This window comes from Saimiri boliviensis, chromosome 8 (assembly GCF_048565385.1).
Source record: "Saimiri boliviensis isolate mSaiBol1 chromosome 8, mSaiBol1.pri, whole genome shotgun sequence".
NCBI lineage: Eukaryota > Metazoa > Chordata > Mammalia > Primates > Cebidae > Saimiri > Saimiri boliviensis.
Window position 1 is genome coordinate 15,092,511 of NC_133456.1, and position 17,290 is coordinate 15,109,800.

Below are 17,290 nucleotides of genomic sequence, written 5' to 3' on the forward strand. Positions count from 1 at the left end.
GTAAATGCACGAGGAATCTTCACCCATATTTCCCACCTCTCTCTACTGCGTTTCGATCCCAGCGATAGCATTTGCAGTTTGCCATGGCAGACCTTTGCTTCTGAGAGCCTCTCAGCCCCGCAAGCCATGACTTTTCTTCGACCTCTGTTTAATTTCTTCGTTCCTCCTACACCCAACAAATTCCTTCTCCATCTAAACATTCTCAAATTTTCCCAGCTCTAATTTGTAATTTATTAGTTGAATTGAATCCAAGACTGAATTAGAGACAATAGAGGGAGAGAGGGCTCTGAGCCCTGTTCCTTGAATCATATTATGGAGCCTGGGGAAATACGCCTCCAGCCCTGCTTTCCTCCTGGAGATGGCTATTGCCCTGAGGAAGCCTAACGGGTTCCCTGGGGATGTGGGTGGAAGCACTTAATGCTGTATTAGGGCATTTAGAAGACTGGAACACCACACTCACCACTGGCAGAATTGGCCAGCCTGACTCTCTGCATCTCCTGATAATGTTATGTCAAGCCAGACTCCTATTGACTCCAGTGGAATGGCACCATGTCTGAGAAGACAAAGAAGACACTCAGAGACAGCGAATGAGCCGTAGGGTTTATTGGGGGAACTTACATTCAGGGATGGTCCAGTGGCAGCAGGCTGGACAAAAGAATCACTACTCTCTGTAAAAAGCATGCGGTTTATATAGCGTTTTCAGTTAGCACCCTCCGCTTAGCAACCGCCATCTAACCCAAAACAGAAGGCTTTGAGCCCCTGTACAACTGTGTTCCAAAGGATGCTGGGGGTTCAGATGTCCTTCACAGTTACCACATGAAACTCCAGGTTGGCCGCTCCCAGTTTCCTTAGCCTGTCTGGATTCCGAACACACATTCCTCTTAGATAATTATCGGTTGGGATAATAAGGTCATTCCCAGGGTATTTGCTTAACTTGCTACTGCTGTCAGGTGTGTCTGCCATAAGCATTGCCTCTGTGTGTAGTATACAAGGCCTGGCAGGTGCCGCTTACAGCCAGCAGGTACCCAGGACTTTACATCACTGCATCTCTTCTCCCTTTCCTCGGTTCAAATAATTGCCTCGGGCCCAGTTACAGTTTGCACTCTCAGAAGCATCCAGCCGTGGTGCTTCTGAACTTGAGAGATGGCAAGCGAGTGACTGTACCATTTCAACATCCAGAATCTGGAGTGGCCAGATGTGCTTTGACTGGGTTAGCAGAGAGCCAACCAGTGCAAACATGTAGCGATCTCAGATAAAGCCATAAAACGAAGGCACGTGCGAAGTGATGACAGGATCACCAAGTTTTGTTAAAATTATCTTGATATTAGCCTTAGTCAACGTATTTTTGAAAAAGCCAATTACATTTATGTGAAGAAAAAAATTAGATCAATTTATTTTCAAACTGTACTTTGACTATTCACAATTTTTTTTTTTTATTCCTGTGGATAGGTGCGTTTCTCTTCCCTTAAAAAGAAAACAAGCATTACAGAAAACTGTGTTTCCTAGGTGAAATGGTGGGACAGTACTACTGTGCAGTGTTTAAAGTTTGACCTTGAAGGTCAAGAATTCCCCTTGGTGTGTTTAGAGTTTAAAATAATTTGGATTTCAAAGTTAGACGATAATTGTGTAGAAATAAGGAATGCTGCACAGAACTTTGCTGTTAAATAAGCTATCTTTAGAGACATTTGGGATAAAAACCCGGCGCCCATGCACAGAGGACCGACTTGGCCAATAACTGCCATCAGCTCTGGGAAAGGATTTACAAGCAAGTCCTCTCCCAGGTGGGGAAACAATAGTGTGAGCTCTGACGGGTATGGCAGAGGGACTCAGGGATTTGCATTGACTTCTAGCAAAGTGACCTCAGCGTTTTGCGTCTTCTTGTGTCAATGGAAGCAGGAAGCTCTCAGCCAACGTTTGTCCGCTTTTCGGCGTCCTCTGGATTGTTCCGCAGCCTCAGCTTTGTTTCCAGCTTCTGCTTCCATTCTTCTCTGAGCCTGAAAATAGAAACCAAATGCACAGAGATGGAGCATTCACATCCATGGCTATTGGTTCAGGAGAGCTTTCTTCCTCTTCTCCCAGCCCCTGAAATCGTGTGTATGTGCTCAGGTTTTAAAAGGCATGCTGAGGACATGCACGTTTAAATATATATATATATATATATATATATATATATATATATATATATATATATATTATTCATATTTATGAGAGTAAACAGGTTCTCGTTTTTGTTAAAAGTACTTAATCTTAGGCTAGGTTCGGTGTCGCACACCTGTAATCCCAGCACTTTAGGAGGCTGAGGCGGGCAGATCACGAGGTCAAGAGGTCAAGACTGTCCTGGTCAACACGGTGAAACCTCATCTCTACTAAAAATACAAAAATTAGCTGGGCGTGGTGGTGCGCGCCTGTAGTCCCAGCTACTTAGGAGGCTAAGGCAGGGGAATTGCTTGAACCCGGGAGGTGGAAGTTGCAGTGAGCCGAGATTGCACCACTGCACTCTAGCCTGGCAACAGAGAGATACTCCATCTCCAAAAAAAAGAAAGTACTTAATTTTAATTCTCTGGATTTTCCTTTGAAAGTATCTTTAAAGTTAGGGAGAGTAAAGCTGTCAGTCTAGACTTCTTTACATGGCAAAGCTATTTTTAGACGTAAACAAACTGAAAGAAATCACCAGCAGACTGTCACTACATGACATGTTAAAGGAATTCCTTCAAACAGAAGGAAAGTGACAGAAAATGGAAATCTGGATGTACACATGGAATGAAGAGCATCTGAAAAGCAACAGTGTGGGTATATATTAATATTCTTTTAAATTACTTAAATCTTTTTAGAAGTAGTCCACCATGACTGGGTTTGGTGGCTCATGCCTGTAATCCCAGCACTTTGGGAGGCTGAGGTGGGTGGACCACAAGGCCAAGAATCCGAGACCAGCCTGGACAATATGGTGAAACCCCGTCTCTACCAAAAACACAAAAATTAGCTGGGCGTGGTGGTGGGTGCCTGTAGTCTCAGCTACTCAGGAGGCTGTGGCAGGAGAATCACTAGAACCCTGGAGGTGGAGGTTGCAGTGAACCAAGATGGTGCCACTGTACTCCAGCCTGGGCGACAGAGGGAGACTCTATCTCAAAAAAAAAAAAAAAAAAAAAAAAAAAAAAAAAGCCCACCACTGAAAGTGAAACCATTAATGATATACTGTGGGGTTTATAGCATATGTAGAAGTAAAGTTGTAAAGGTCAAGAGGAGAGAAATGAGAATATATCATTGTAAGTTTCTTATGCTACACAAAAAGTGATAAAATAGCACCTGAAGGTAGGCTGTGGTAAGTGAAGGATGTGTACTATACATCCCAAAGCAACCACTAAACACTAAGAGCGATACCTAAAAAGCCAACAAAAGAGATAACATGGAATCATAAAAAATACTCACTTGATCCAAAACAGGGCAGAAAAAGAGAAAAAGGGAATAAACAGCAGATGAGAGATATAGAAGACACATAGCAAGATGGTAGATTTAAAACAAGTCATACCAATTAATGTGAATGGCATAAGCAATGCAATAAAAATGCAAAGACTGTCAGATTGTATTTTTAAAAGGCAATATCCAAATATATACTGCTTATAAGAAATCCACTTTAAACATGAAGACAAAATAGGTTAAAAGTAAAAGGATGAAGAAATATTCCATGCTAAACCTAATCAAGGAAGGCTGGTGTGTTTATATTAATATCAGACAAAGTAGATTTCATAGCAAAAAGTATTACCAAAGAAAAAGAGGGTCGTTTTGTAATAAGGGGGTCAATTCATCAAGGTGATATAATAATCTGAAACATTTATATACCTAATAACAGAGCTTCAAAATATGTGAAGCAAAATGTGATAGAACTGCAAGGAAAAATAGACACATCTGTAATTATAGCAGAGATTTCAATACCCATCTTTCAATAATCAATAAAACAAATATATAAGAAACTGATGACGATATAAAACACTTGAAGAACACTGTCAATCAATTTGGTATAATCAATATTTGTAGAACACTCTTCCCAACAACAGCAGAATGCACATTCTTTTCTGACATACATGGAATATTTACCAACATAGAAAAAATATTCTGGGCTATAAAGCAAGTCTCAATAAATTTAAAAGGGTTCAATATGTTCTCTGTCTGCAATAATTAAATTAGACAAATAACAGAAAGATATCTGGAAAATCCCCTAAATATTTTGAAACTAAATAACAAATTCTAAATAACCCATAAATCAAAGAAACAACCATAAATTGAAATTTTAAAAAATCAGTTATAACATCAAAAACATAAAATAGAGGTAAATCTGACAAAAAATATGTATGACCCATGTGCTGAAAACTGCAAACCATTGTTGAGAGATACTAAAATTGGCCTAAATAAAGGGAGATATATATTGTGTTTATATATCAGATACTCTAAATATTGTTAGGATGTCATTTCTCCTTAAAGTGACCTATAGATTCTATTCCATCCCAATCAAACCAGCAGGCTGTTTTACATAACATAAATTGACAAGTTGATTCCAAAATTCATATGAAAATTCAGAGGACCTAGGATAACTAAAACAATATTGAAAAAGAAGAAAAAGTTGGAAGACTTACACCACCTGACTTCAAGAATTATTACAAATCTAAGCAATCAAAACAGTGTGGCATTGGTGCCAATGGACAAATAGATCAATGGGACAGAAAAGGTCCAAAAACATGCCTACACACATATGAGTTATTAATTTTCAACAAAAGTGCAAAGACAATGTAGTGGAGAAAGGATAGTCTTTTCAACGAATGGTGCTGGAACCACTGGATATGCAAAAAAAGTGAACTGCAGAGTGTACCTCACATTATATTAAAAATTAAGTCAAAATGAATTATTAACCTAAATGCAAAACGTAAATTCATAAGACTTCTAGAAATAAAACAGAAGACAATCTTTGCGACTTTGGGATAGGCAAAGATTTCTTAGATACAATAAAAGCAAAATCTATAAAACAAATTTTTCTCATAAACTAGACTTGATCAAAATTAAAAATATCTCTGCAAAAGAATAAACCCAAAGAAAATGAAAAGAAGACAATGATAAAGATGAAAGAAGAAACTAGTAAAATGGTTCTTATCTATTAAGGAGACATGAATGTATCAATTCAAAGAGTAAGAAAAAAATAAAAAGGAATACAGAAAAAGGGAAATCATAAAGCATTCTAAGTAACTAAGATGGTAGAAACAAGTCAGTTAAAATAAATGTAAAAGGACTAAACTCACCAATTAATTACTAAAATATGCCATGTTAGAAAAACATCCAATCCAACTATGTACCTTTTTTTTTTTTTTTTTTGAGAAGGCAGCATCTCTGGTGCCCAGGCTGGAGTGCAGTGGCATGATCACAGCTCACTGCAGCCTCGAGCTCCTGGGGCTCAAATGATCCTCCTATTTCAGCCCCATCCCCACTTCACCCCCAGTAGCTGGGACTACAGGCTCATGCCACCATGCCTGAACAATTTTTGTATTTTTTATAGGGACAGAGCTTTGCCATATTGCTCAGCCTGGTCTCAAGCTAAAGTGTTCCACCTGCCTTGGCTTCCCAGAGTGCTGGGATTCCAGACATGAGCTACTGTGCCCAGACAACTATGTGCTGCTTTAAAAAGACACATCTAAATTATAAGGACAGAGATAAGTTGAAAATAAGAAGATGGAAAAAAGATATGTAAGGCAGATGCTAAACAAGGTTGGTTTGGATATTTTAATGGACTTAATATAAAGTCTGTTAATACAGTTATGAAATCTGTTGATAAAAAGACCTTCGCCGGGCGCGGTGGCTCAAGCCTGTAATCCCAGCACTTTGGGAAGCCGAGGCGGGTGGATCACGAGGTCAAGAGATCGAGACCATCCTGGTCAACATGGTGAAACCCCGTCTCTACTAAAAAAACAAAAAATTAGCTGGGCATGGTGGCTCGTGCCTGTAATCCCAGCTACTCAGGAGGCTGAGGCAGGAGAATTGCCTGAACCCAGGAGGCGGAGGTTGCGGTGAGCCGAGATCGTGCCATTGCACTCCAGCCTGGGTAACAAGAGTGAAACTCTGTCTCAAAAAAAAAAAAAAAAAAAAAAAAAAAAAAAGACCTTCAAACAAAAAGTCATCAGGGATAAAGTCACTGTCTAACGATAAAAAGGTTCACCTCACCATGAAGATATTACATTTCTAAATGTCATATCTAAACATGCATGCACCTAATAAAATTGCCCCAAAATACATACAGAAAAAATTAATGGAACTACTTGGATTGTGAAGAGGTGGTGAGGAAGAAGCGAAAGGGAAATTGCACTCTTTTTTATTTCAAGATAACTTTTTAAATTTTTTTTAAGAGTCTCACTCTGTCGCCCAGGCTGGAGTGCAGTGGCACAATCTTGGCTCACTGCACACTCTGCCTCCCTGGTTCAAGTGATTCTCCTGCCTCAGCCTCCCGAGTAACTAGGACAACAGGTGTGTGCCACCGCGCCTGGCTAATTTTTAATATTTTTAGTGGAAATAGGGTTTCACCATATTAGCCTGGCTGGTCTTGAACTTCTGACTTCATGGTTTGACCGCTTCAGCCTTGCAAAGTGCTGGGATTATAGGCATGAGGCACTGTGCCCGGCCAAGATCACATTTTTTTTTTTTAAACCTTTATAGTGGAGAGACTAGCAATAAAGAGCTCCCCTGTGGCCTCTCCCCAGCTTCCCCAACTTCAGGCTGATCCGGTTTCCCTCATCTCTCTTCTCCTGGATGTTAAACAAAGTAACTGTATTTAGCTATTTTGTCCTTAAAGATAACTCCTTTAAAAAGAAACTACCTTGCCATTATCACAGTTAAAAAATTAACCCCAGTGGTACCTGATATCATCAAATAACTATTCCACTGGTTCACAATTCTGATTGTCTTTTAATGTTGAATGGCTAGGTTGGTTGACTCAGGACCCTAATAAAGTGCATTCATTCCTATTTGTTGCTATTTTTTTTAGGTTTCCTGTAATCTGGAAATTCTCCCTCATCTGTCCCTTCCCTTGCAGTTTTTTTTTTTTGTTTTGAAACCAGATTGTTTGTTCTGGAGAGGATACTCAGTTTGAATTTTGCTGACTGTATTCCTGTGTGACTCTCACCCATTCCTCTGTTTCCTGTATATGCTGTTAATTGGTGGCTGGCACTAGAAGTTTGATTGAATCCAGTTTCTTGCTTTTTTTTTGACAAAACTGCATCACAGGTGATGTGGTGGTTGGCCGTCAAATCTGCCTGGTTGTAGCTCTTTTTGTTTTTGAATGTTAGCAGATATTGATGAGCATTAGATCCAATGTACTTTCATTAGGTGTTGCCAAATGTCAATAGCTTCTTTCTACCAGTTCCTTTTCACTTGTGTTTGGAGTCTGGAGCCATGGAAGAGGGGCCCTGCAGCAGGAGCTGTATAGTCCAGGAGAGATGAAGTCACTGCTCAAAAACAGGACCCAGGGCAGGAAGGGTATGGGGAAGAAAGATAGACTTAGCCTCCAGTCCTCCAACTCCTGTTGACAGAACGTAGCCAGAAGCTGAAGGACAAGGTGAGCTGAGGACTAGCATGGGAAGAGGGGTTCACTGAGGGAGGAGAATTGATGAAGGTGGGGGTCAAAGGAGATCAGCCTGGCAGGGAAGCCAGGAATGGGAGCGAGTCCTGGCTCAAAGTAAGCAGGCAGCGAAGACCCATCCCAGAGCCAGTTCCATTGTTTTCTTGGATCAAGTCAAGCATGCTTTCCTGGAGCACCTGTTATATGTTCAGCATTGCAACAGGGACTTCAGAGAATACACAAGCAATATATAAAAATGGTGGTTTCTCCTTTCCACAGATAGGGCAAGCTGTTCCTGCCTCAGGGTGTTTGCATACAGCATTTCTTCTGCCTAGAATGCCCTTCCCCGTTCTCCCACTTTTGCCCAGTTCTCTCTTCCCTCATAGATGGGGTTGGAGGGTGCCATGCTAGTTACCTGGAGGGCTGGACCTCAGAGTGTGAGCTGCCAACTCCAGCATGCCAACACATCTGCACAGCAGCTCAGCAAGCAGCAGCTGTCCCAGGGCCAAGGAACCAGCTCTGAAGCTGGGACCCTCAGAAGACTGCAGAGAGAAACGCTCAGACCCTGCAGTGGGCAGGTGGGAGATGGCAGCCTGGGTCTGCTCCCTGACCACTTCCAAAATGGGGGCGGTTGTGCACACCCTGTGTGCCACAGTAGCCCAGGGGCTCCATCTGCTAATGAAAGAGAAGGATCCAGGCTGCGCTCCCTCTGCCCACACTCAAAGGGCAGTGACTCTCCAGTGTCCCTCTTACTTCTCTCACTGTCTATTTCTCTGTGATGGAAATAATAATGAAGACATTGAGACCCAGGGAGATTTGGTGGTTCACCCCAGGTACCCAAAAGGGCGAGCCCAGGCAACCGGCTGTCAAGTCTCTACTGTTCACTGCTGTTCTGAGCTTGTTCCCACCCTCGCCCACTCTTGCGATTTTATTTTCATCTTTCCTCCTCCAAGGGATGTCTTCCTTTGGAATATTGCTGCTGCTGTATTAGATCCTGGATTATTAAATGCGAGTGCAGAAGAGGGAGGGGAACTAACATTCCTGAGCCCTGACCTTGGGCTTGGCACCAGGCTGGGTATTGTCGGCACATTTCCATGGTCAAGCCTTCTAGCAGCCCAATAATTTGGGACTTTCTTTTCCATTCTGTGAAAGGACAACATAGAGTGTTAATTAGAGCAGAGCCTCTGGAGCCAGGCTACCCAGCTTCAGATCAGAAGAGGGGGAGGAGAACAAATAAGTTAAAGTCTTCCGCCATCGCATCAGCCGGAAAGCTTACCTCCTTACATTGTTTTGCGATACGCGTAGATAGATACTGCATGCATGTATTTGTAATGTTTTAACAACCTGCACAATTTGCTTCAGAGGCTGTTTTGTTCACCCGTGGCTTGTGCCTCTCTTGGGGCCTTTGGTTTTTGCGTCCTCCATGGGCCGATTTCATTTCACTTGAGGCCTTTTGCTGCTCCCCAAGGAATCCACACATGGGATGGGACTGGGGGAAGATGATGGCAGGAACTGCAGAAATGACTGGCCACCCAAGACAGCTTTCTACACCCTAACACTGCGCTTCAGCAGGTAGGATGGTGGGTGGGAATAAGGCTGAACAGTCTCTCTAAGTGGGAGGCTGGGTTCCCCCCTAGGGCTCAGGAGGGGCTTGGGCAGGTAGCAGTGAGTTTAAGTCTGCTAATGAAAGAGAAGGATCAAGGCTGCGCTCCCTCTGCCCATGCACAAAGGGCAGTGACTCATACCTGTGAATTAAGGTATGCTCTCAGTTCAGCAGCCATGGAGTCATGGGCCCTAATGTCTGGACAGCACACACGGCCCCATACTGCCTTACCACACATAAGCCACGGCCTCAGCAGACAGCTGGCTGAGCTGTTCCCTTTGAGGAGACAGAGCCCCAAACGGCTGTCTCTCCCTGCGGCCCATGATGGCTTTCTGCATGCAGTGTATGTGTGAGGGCAGTGAGCCTGCACTGCTTCCACAGCAAGGTGACCCTCATTTGCCCATAGGAGTCACTGCGCACCACTGCTCGGCAGATTCACTGGGCTGGAACAGGGATGCACACGGGGGAACCCTGCCTTCCCCTCCAGGAACCACGCAGGGCATCTTGTGTCTTCACCCGAATGGGCGCTGAGGACTGGGCACTGTTTCCTTTGCTTGATTGCTTTTCACAGACGCGTGTTTCCCCCGGCACCCCCACCCCATTTAGTGTTACCCTCATGTGCTAGAAGGTGACATGGTGACAGAGAGGAGAAAGTTTTCCAGTTCATAAAGATAGGAATTAAAGGACTGTAAGCATGGAAAATTAAAATAATTACATCTTCTAAGATGCCCATTTGGCATTCTTCTGGAGAAATCAACTTCACTCTTGCAAAACAAATAGACAAGCTGATAATGATTTGTCAGTGAAAGTTCATTCATCAATGGTCACAAGGCACCACCCGGGCAGATGTTAATGGGGCAATTGCGTGGGGGGTGGGCAGGGAAGTCTTTGCACCTTCTGATCAATTTTGCTGTGAACCTAAAACTGTTCTAAATAATAAGATGTACTTTAAAAATGAATTATTTTTAAAAAGTGGACAAACACCCCACATACTTTCTCAGTGCGCTTCTTCCCAGACGATGCTCCTCCGATTCTCGGTAGTAAGTCTGTTTGCCGATTTCCCTTTCCCAGAAACGCTTGAGATCATGGCAGGTGTTTCGGCAGAAGACCTCCCGACGAGTATACTGCTGGTTCATCCCCTAAAAAAGAAAATAGCTATGCAAATAACCAAAAGCATATGAAGCAATGCTTAACATCACTCATCATCAGGGAAATGTAAATTAAAACAATGAGATACCATCTTACTCCAACCCACCTTACTACAGTTTGACTTTAAAAAGAAAAAAAACTCAAAAGATATTGGTACAGATGCAGAGAAAAGAGAAAACTTACAAGCTGTTGGTGGGAATTAGTACAGCTTCTGTGGAAAACAGTATGGAGATTTCTCAAAGAACAGAATAAATCTACCAATTGATCCAGCAATTCCAACTACTGGATATATACCCAAAGGAAAAGAAGTCATTATATTAAAAGAGACACCTGTGTGTGTTTGTTTCTCACAGCACAATTCGCAGGTGCAAAGATATGGAGTTAACCTAACTGCCCATCAACTGATAAGTGGATCAAGAAAGTGTTTTATCGTGTGGCCGGGCGCGGTGGCTCAAGCCTGTAATCCCAGCACTTTGGGAGGCCGAGGCGGGTGGATCACAAGGTCGAGAGATCAAGACCAACCTGGTCAACATGGTGAAACCCCGTCTCTACTAAAAATACAAAAAATTAGCTGGGCATGGTGGCGCGTGCCTATAATCCCAGCTACTCAGGAGGCTGAGGCAGGAGAATTGTCTGAACCCAGGAGGCGGAGGTTGCGGTGAGCCGAGATCGCGCCATTGCACTCCAGCCTGGGTAACAAGAGCGAAACTCCGTCTCAAAAAAAAAAAAAAAAAAAAAAAGAGAAGAAAGTGTTTTATCTATCTATCTATCTATCTATCTATCTATCTATGCATGTCTGTGTGTGTAATGGAATACTGCTCAGCCATAACAAAGAACAAAATAATGTCTTTTGCAGGAACTCAGATGGAACTGGAGGCCATTATTCTAAGTGAAGTAACTCAGGAATGGAAAATCAGATACTGTACATTCTCACTTACGAGTGGGAGCTAAGCCGCAGGTATATAGAGGCAAACAGAGTGATATAATGGGCATTGGAGACTCAGAGGAGGGAGGCAGGGATAAAATATCACTTACTGGGTGTCATGTACACTGTCTGGGTGGCGAGTGCACTAAAAGCCCAGACTTAAACACTAAACAATTTGTCCATTAACCAAAACCCACTTGTACTCCTAAAGCTTTAAAAAAAAAAAGCTGAACCCCCATAAAACACGATCCCTGAGACTCTGCAGGGCACAGGCATCCTGACCTTGTTATTGACGTGAGGGAGACCTGGCCAGCCACAGGATCTCTGCAAGGAGGATGACAGTGGTGGCCTCAGTGCTTGCTGCTGACTGGTTGTCACAGTGAGATGTGAGTGCAGGCCTTTCATAAACCTGTACCAGGCAAATGCCTCTGCCCTTCCTTCCTCCTCACAGAAGATATTTCTCAACTTTTGGCAGCAGGGAGCACGCAGTAGGCATTTTGTGCGTCTAAGTCCATTTAGTTATCACAGCATCTGCATGAGATGGCCGTGACCTTCCTCATCTTTTAGGTGAGACATTTGAGGAGTGACAGGCTTCAGACTTCTGAAAGTTTCTAGAACCTTTACTAAAGGGGTTTATCACAGAAAATGGTTCCAGTGCCTGATGCCCCAGAGCAAGCTGCTTTGAGGTGTGTGTGCATGCATGCACACATGTGGGCTTTTGTGTGTGGAATTATACATGCCAGACACTCAAAATACTCACTTTTTTTTTTTTTTTTTTTTTTTTTTTTTTGAGACGGAGTTTCGCTCTTGTTACCCAGGCTGGAGTGCAATGGGGCGATCTCGGCTCACCGCAACCTCCGCCTCCTGGGTTCAAGCAATTCTCCTGCCTCAGCCTCCTGAGTAGCTGGGATTACAGGCACGCGCCACCATGCCCAGCTAATTTTTTGTATCTTTAGTAGAGACAGGGTTTCACCTTGTTGACCAGGATGGTCTCGATCTCTCAACCTTGTGATCCACCCGCCTCGGCCTCCCAAAGTGCTGGGATTACAGGCTTGAGCCACCGCGCCCGGCAAAATACTCACTTTTTACATGCAGAAACTGCTCAACTTTCAGACCAGCTGAGTGGATCTAGCAGAAATCTCAAATCAGGGACTACAGATGCTCCTGCATGCTGGTGGGAGCCCCTGCAGAAGAGCATGGGGGAGACAGGAGCCTGGAGAAGCTGGCCTGGCATGCCCCAGAGAGGGTTTGGACCTTATCCCAAGAAGGGCTTTCCGTGGGGAAATGGTGGGTCCAGACAGGCATTTTGCTAGATGTTCTCGGGGTGGAGACTGGAGGGGTGACAGTGGATTCAGGGGGAAGAAGGACTGGGCTGCTGAGGGAGCCCAAAGAGATGCTGTGACCAGGGTGGGAGGGGCAGGGATGATGAAGAGTGGATAGATTCACGGGAAACTCTGCCTGGAAAACGAAGAACGGCTGTCAGTGGAGACTGCCCTGGCTACCTGTGCACAGACGGGAAACGGAGGAGAGGGCTGTGGGGACTGGGCTCAGGCTGTGCTGGATGGAGTTTGAGTTTCCTGGGTGCTGACCCCCAGGGGGAAGCACTGGAAGGGTGCCTGACACATGGGTCTGAAATTCAGCATAGAGGTCGGGGCCAAGCTCTCAGAAACAGAGACCAGGACAGGGGGGCAGGGTGGAAGGAGAGAGGGGTTTGAAGCCAGGTGTTCACTCCAGACCTGTGTTTCCGCTGCCTTGATATACCGTCTGTTTGTCACATGGGTTCTCCTGGCCTCCATTTTCTCATCTTTAAAATTTCTCTGGGCCAGGCGCGATGGCTCATGCCTATAATCTCAGCACTTTGGGGGGCCTAGGTGGGTGGATCACCTGAGGTTGGGAGTTTGAGACCAGCCTGACCAACATGGAGAAACCCCATCTCTACTAAAGATAGAAAATTAGTTGGGCATGGTGGCACATACCTGTAATCCCAGCTACTTAGAAGGCTGAGGCAGGAGAACTGCTTGAACCCAGGAGGCGGAGGTTGCGGTGAGCTGAGATCATGCCATTGCACTCCAGCCTGGGCAACAAGAGTGAAACTCTGTCTCAAAAAAAAAAAAAAAAAAAAAAAAAAAGAGAAAGAAAATTTCTCTGCAGGCCAAGTTTAACTCCAAATGCGGAAGTGTTCTGCAATTTATAAAGTTCCGAATAAATCTAACTGATGAGCTTGGTCCTGGCCCACTGATTTTCCTGAGGGTTGTCTGGCCTAGGGACATCATTAGTCTGAGCTAACTGAATGTCATTGACGACCGTGAATAAGTGTGAATCTTTCTTTTCATGCAATATTGAGTGTGTGGCTTCTTCGGTATATGACAGATTCATTTATCTTTATCCCTGGTCTGTGGGCCACCATTTAGGAAAGCTTGGATGACAGTAGAAGTTCTTAAGCTGAACCATATCCTACGTAGGGCCATGCCCAGAGGAGCATTTGGTGAAAGTGTTTGTCCTATGTTCTTTCACTTCTGGTGGGTCAGAGAGGAGCCTCACCACGCCCACTCGTTTTTTTTTTTTTTGAGACGGAGTTTCGCTCTTGTTACCCAGGCTGGAGTGCAATGGCGCGATCTCGGCTCACCACAACTTCTGCCTCCCGGGTTTAGGCAATTCTCCTGCCTCAGCCTCCTGAGTAGCTGGGATTACAGGCACGCGCCACCATGCCCAGCTAATTTTTTGTATTTTTAGTAGAGACGGGGTTTCACCATGTTGACCAGGATGGTCTCGATCTCTCGACCTCGTGATCCACCCGCCTCGGCCTCCCAAAGTGCTGGGATTACAGGCTTGAGCCACCGCGCCCGGCCGGAAGATACATGTTTTTCCAAGAAATAGCAGAGCTCCCTCTGGGTTGAAGAGTGACATTCATCTCTACCTCCATCTGCATCATGTTATTTTACAAAGTAACCAGCTGTTTTGCTGGAAAATGCTGGTGATACAATGGTGAAAAAAGTAAGATCTCTAAGAGAAAATGCATTTCGCTTTTAAACAAACTACCTTGTCTTCTTGGCTCGTTTTAGTCATTGTCCTCACTATGAGCAGAACTGTAATGGCTGCTATCACCGATTTTGTAGCTTCAGGGAAACAAAATTAACAGTTTAGAAATACACTTTTAGGAAAATATAAAAATAAGGCAGAAAGAGGGGATTAAAGATATCTAGGCCAGGTACAGTGGCTCATGCCTGTAATCCCAGCACTTTGGGAGGCTGAGGCTGGGGGATCACTTGAGCCCAGGAGTTTGAGACCAGGCTGGGCAACATACAGAGATCCTGTCTCTACAAAATTAAAAGGAAAAAATTAGCTGAGTGTGGTGGTACGTGCCTGTGGTCTCAGCTACTCAGGAGGCTTAGGTGGGAGGATCGCTTGAGCCCAGGAGGTCAAGGCTACAATGAGCCATGTTTGTTCTACTGCACTCCAGCCTGGGCGACAGGGCAAGACCCTGTCCCAGACTAACAAATAAACAAAAAGATATCTAATGCCCCATCCTTCTTCCCTCTAAAGGGCTGACAGTGGGCTAAGACAGGGCCCCTCCTCAGGGGACTTCAGATAACAGGGAGTGACATGAACACAGGCTTTCATAGGCACTAGCACCTCATGTGACAGGCACTGAAATGGGAAGCACAAGGAGGGTTCCCTGACCTGGCTGAGGGTCTGGGGGGTCTTCCTAGAGGAAGGGCCTTGCAGGATTCATGGGCAGGAGCAGCCAGAGTGCAGGAAGTAGCCTGTGCAGAGGCCTGCAGTGAGCATCCTGCAGAAACAGAACAAATCTGCAGAAACAGATCGGGGATTGTCTGAGGTTGAGTTGGGGAGGGGACTGAGGACAAAGGAACATGGGCACTTTTTAGGGTAATGGAAATGTTCTGTGTCTTGTTTATTACTATTTTTTTTCTTTTTTCTTTTTTTTTTTTTTGAGTTGGAGTTTCGCTCTGTCACCCAGGCTGGATTGCAGGGGCATAATCTCGGCTCACTGCAACCTCCACCTCCCGGGTTCAAGTGATTCTCCTGCCTCAGCCTCCCGAATAGCTGGGATTACAGGTGGCCACCACCACGCCCAGCTAATTTTTGTATTTTTAGTAGAGACGGGGTTTCACCATGTTGGCCAGGCTGGTCTCGAACTTCTGACCTCAGGTGATCCCTTGGCCTCCCATAGTGCTGGGATTACAGGTATGAGCCACCCACCGCACCCAGCCTCTGTCTTGTTTATAGTGTTGATTATATAGTGGTACACAGTTGCTAAAACTTACCAAACTCTGCATTTTAAATGAGTGAATTTCACTACTCACAAACTATTCCTCAGTAAAGGTAGGAGAAAAACTTCTGTCTTTGGATTAGAAGTTCAAGTTCCCTGGCTCTAACCTACTGGGAGACTCTGTTAGCATCTTTTCATTTGGTTTATCCCGTTCACAGATAACACGTGTTTCGGTGAGTATTTGTAATTTGGTTTCCTGGTGTCTACAATGAGGACAACTGCTCCTCCTAGTAGAAGTATGACGAGGAGACTCTCCATAGTTGAAAGCTCTTGATAAGTAAATAGCTCTATTCCTCTGTATCCCCTCAGCCAAAAACACCGTCCAACCCGGTGCTTGAGAGAATCCGTGCTGCTGCTTCCAGTCAATCACCACCAACTTGGACAAACCATAACCTCCATACCAATTAGGAATGTTACTTCACGATATCAACAAATTAATTAACGCTTACAGAGAACAACGGCATGAAGGGATGTGAAGACGCTGATTCAGTCAAACGGAATGTGTCGCACTTGACCACCTGTGAGGCATCTGTGCTGCCCCAGGAGCCAACGCACGTTCAGTGAATCCACGGGAACAAAGGAACATTTGTCCCTCGCCAGCCTGAACGCTGTGCCAGCAATTTGATTTCCCAAGTCTCATTGACCCAGAGTATTAAACCCAAATTGAGAAATCCGAGAGTTACTTTTTAAAAAGAGGCTTTTGGCTTACACTGAGCGTTCTTGTGACTCTTGGCTAGGGTGGTTCAGCGCACCCCAGCTGACTCTGTACAGCGCTCATGTACTTCTTGCCTATCCAGCACCTCCTGAAAGCAAGTACTTCATGACTATTTTTCACATTTCCAAAAATATGTTTAACCACCTTTTACGTTTTTCTTTAGGATTGGGGCTTGAAATAGAACAGAAGGGTTCCAGTTCCTGGTGAGCTGGAGGAATCACACCCTAACCTGTCCCTCCAAAGAATGTGGTCTGGAGAGAATGCCTGGCACAGCTGTTTGAGGACTCGGAAAAGTAAACAGCAGCAGGTAGATTGGGAGAAAAAACTCCCATCATTCTAATTACCATTGAACAGCGTTAAATTTTCTATTTTTACTCTGGTGTCCCCAGTTTAGACTCGAGGCAACCCAGAAGTGGGAACAAGAATAGAAAGAGCTTTGAGAAGTCCTCTGGTTTTAGGGAGAAAGGGAATTGGAACTCTCACACATTGCTGGCAGGACTACAGAATGGTATAGGGATTATTGTGAAGAAGAGTTTGGAGGAAGAGTTTGGCAGTGGTTTTTTTTTTTTTTTTTTTTTTTTTTTTTTTTTTTTTTTAGAAGAAGTTTCCCTTTTCTTGCCCAGGCTGGAGAGTAATGGCGTGCAATGGCGTGATCTTGGCTCACTGCAACCTCTGCCTCCTGGGTTCAAGTGATTCTCCTGCCTCAGCTTCCTGAGTAGCTGAGATTACACACACCCGCCACCACACCCCGCTAATTGTTTATACTTTTAGTAGAGAGAGAGTTTCGCTAGGTTGGCCAGGCCGATCTTGAACTCCTGACCTTCAGGTGATCCACTCACCTAGGCCTCCCAAAGTGCTCGGATTATAGGCATGAGTCACTACACCTGGTCGGCTGTAGTTTCTTATAAAGTTAAACATACACTTACCATATGACCCAGCAATTCCACTTCTAGGTATTTAGACTAGAGAAATGCAAACTTGTGTTCAAGCAAAAACTTGCACACCTGTACACAGCT

At 44.4% G+C, this 17,290-nt stretch overlaps 1 protein-coding gene across 1 annotated transcript; it reads right to left on the reverse strand.

Moving 5' to 3' along the window:
* Positions 1-585: 585 nt before the first annotated feature.
* Positions 586-16,182, reverse strand: FAM240A (family with sequence similarity 240 member A). The gene is made up of 3 exons (XM_010337004.3): positions 16,009-16,182; positions 10,188-10,333; positions 586-1,994 (listed from the first exon to the last, which is right to left on the reverse strand). The coding sequence occupies exons 1-3, from the start codon at positions 16,021-16,023 to the stop codon at positions 1,904-1,906; spliced, it is 252 nt and encodes an 83-aa protein (XP_010335306.1). The 5' UTR covers positions 16,024-16,182; the 3' UTR covers positions 586-1,903.
* Positions 16,183-17,290: the final 1,108 nt, after the last annotated feature.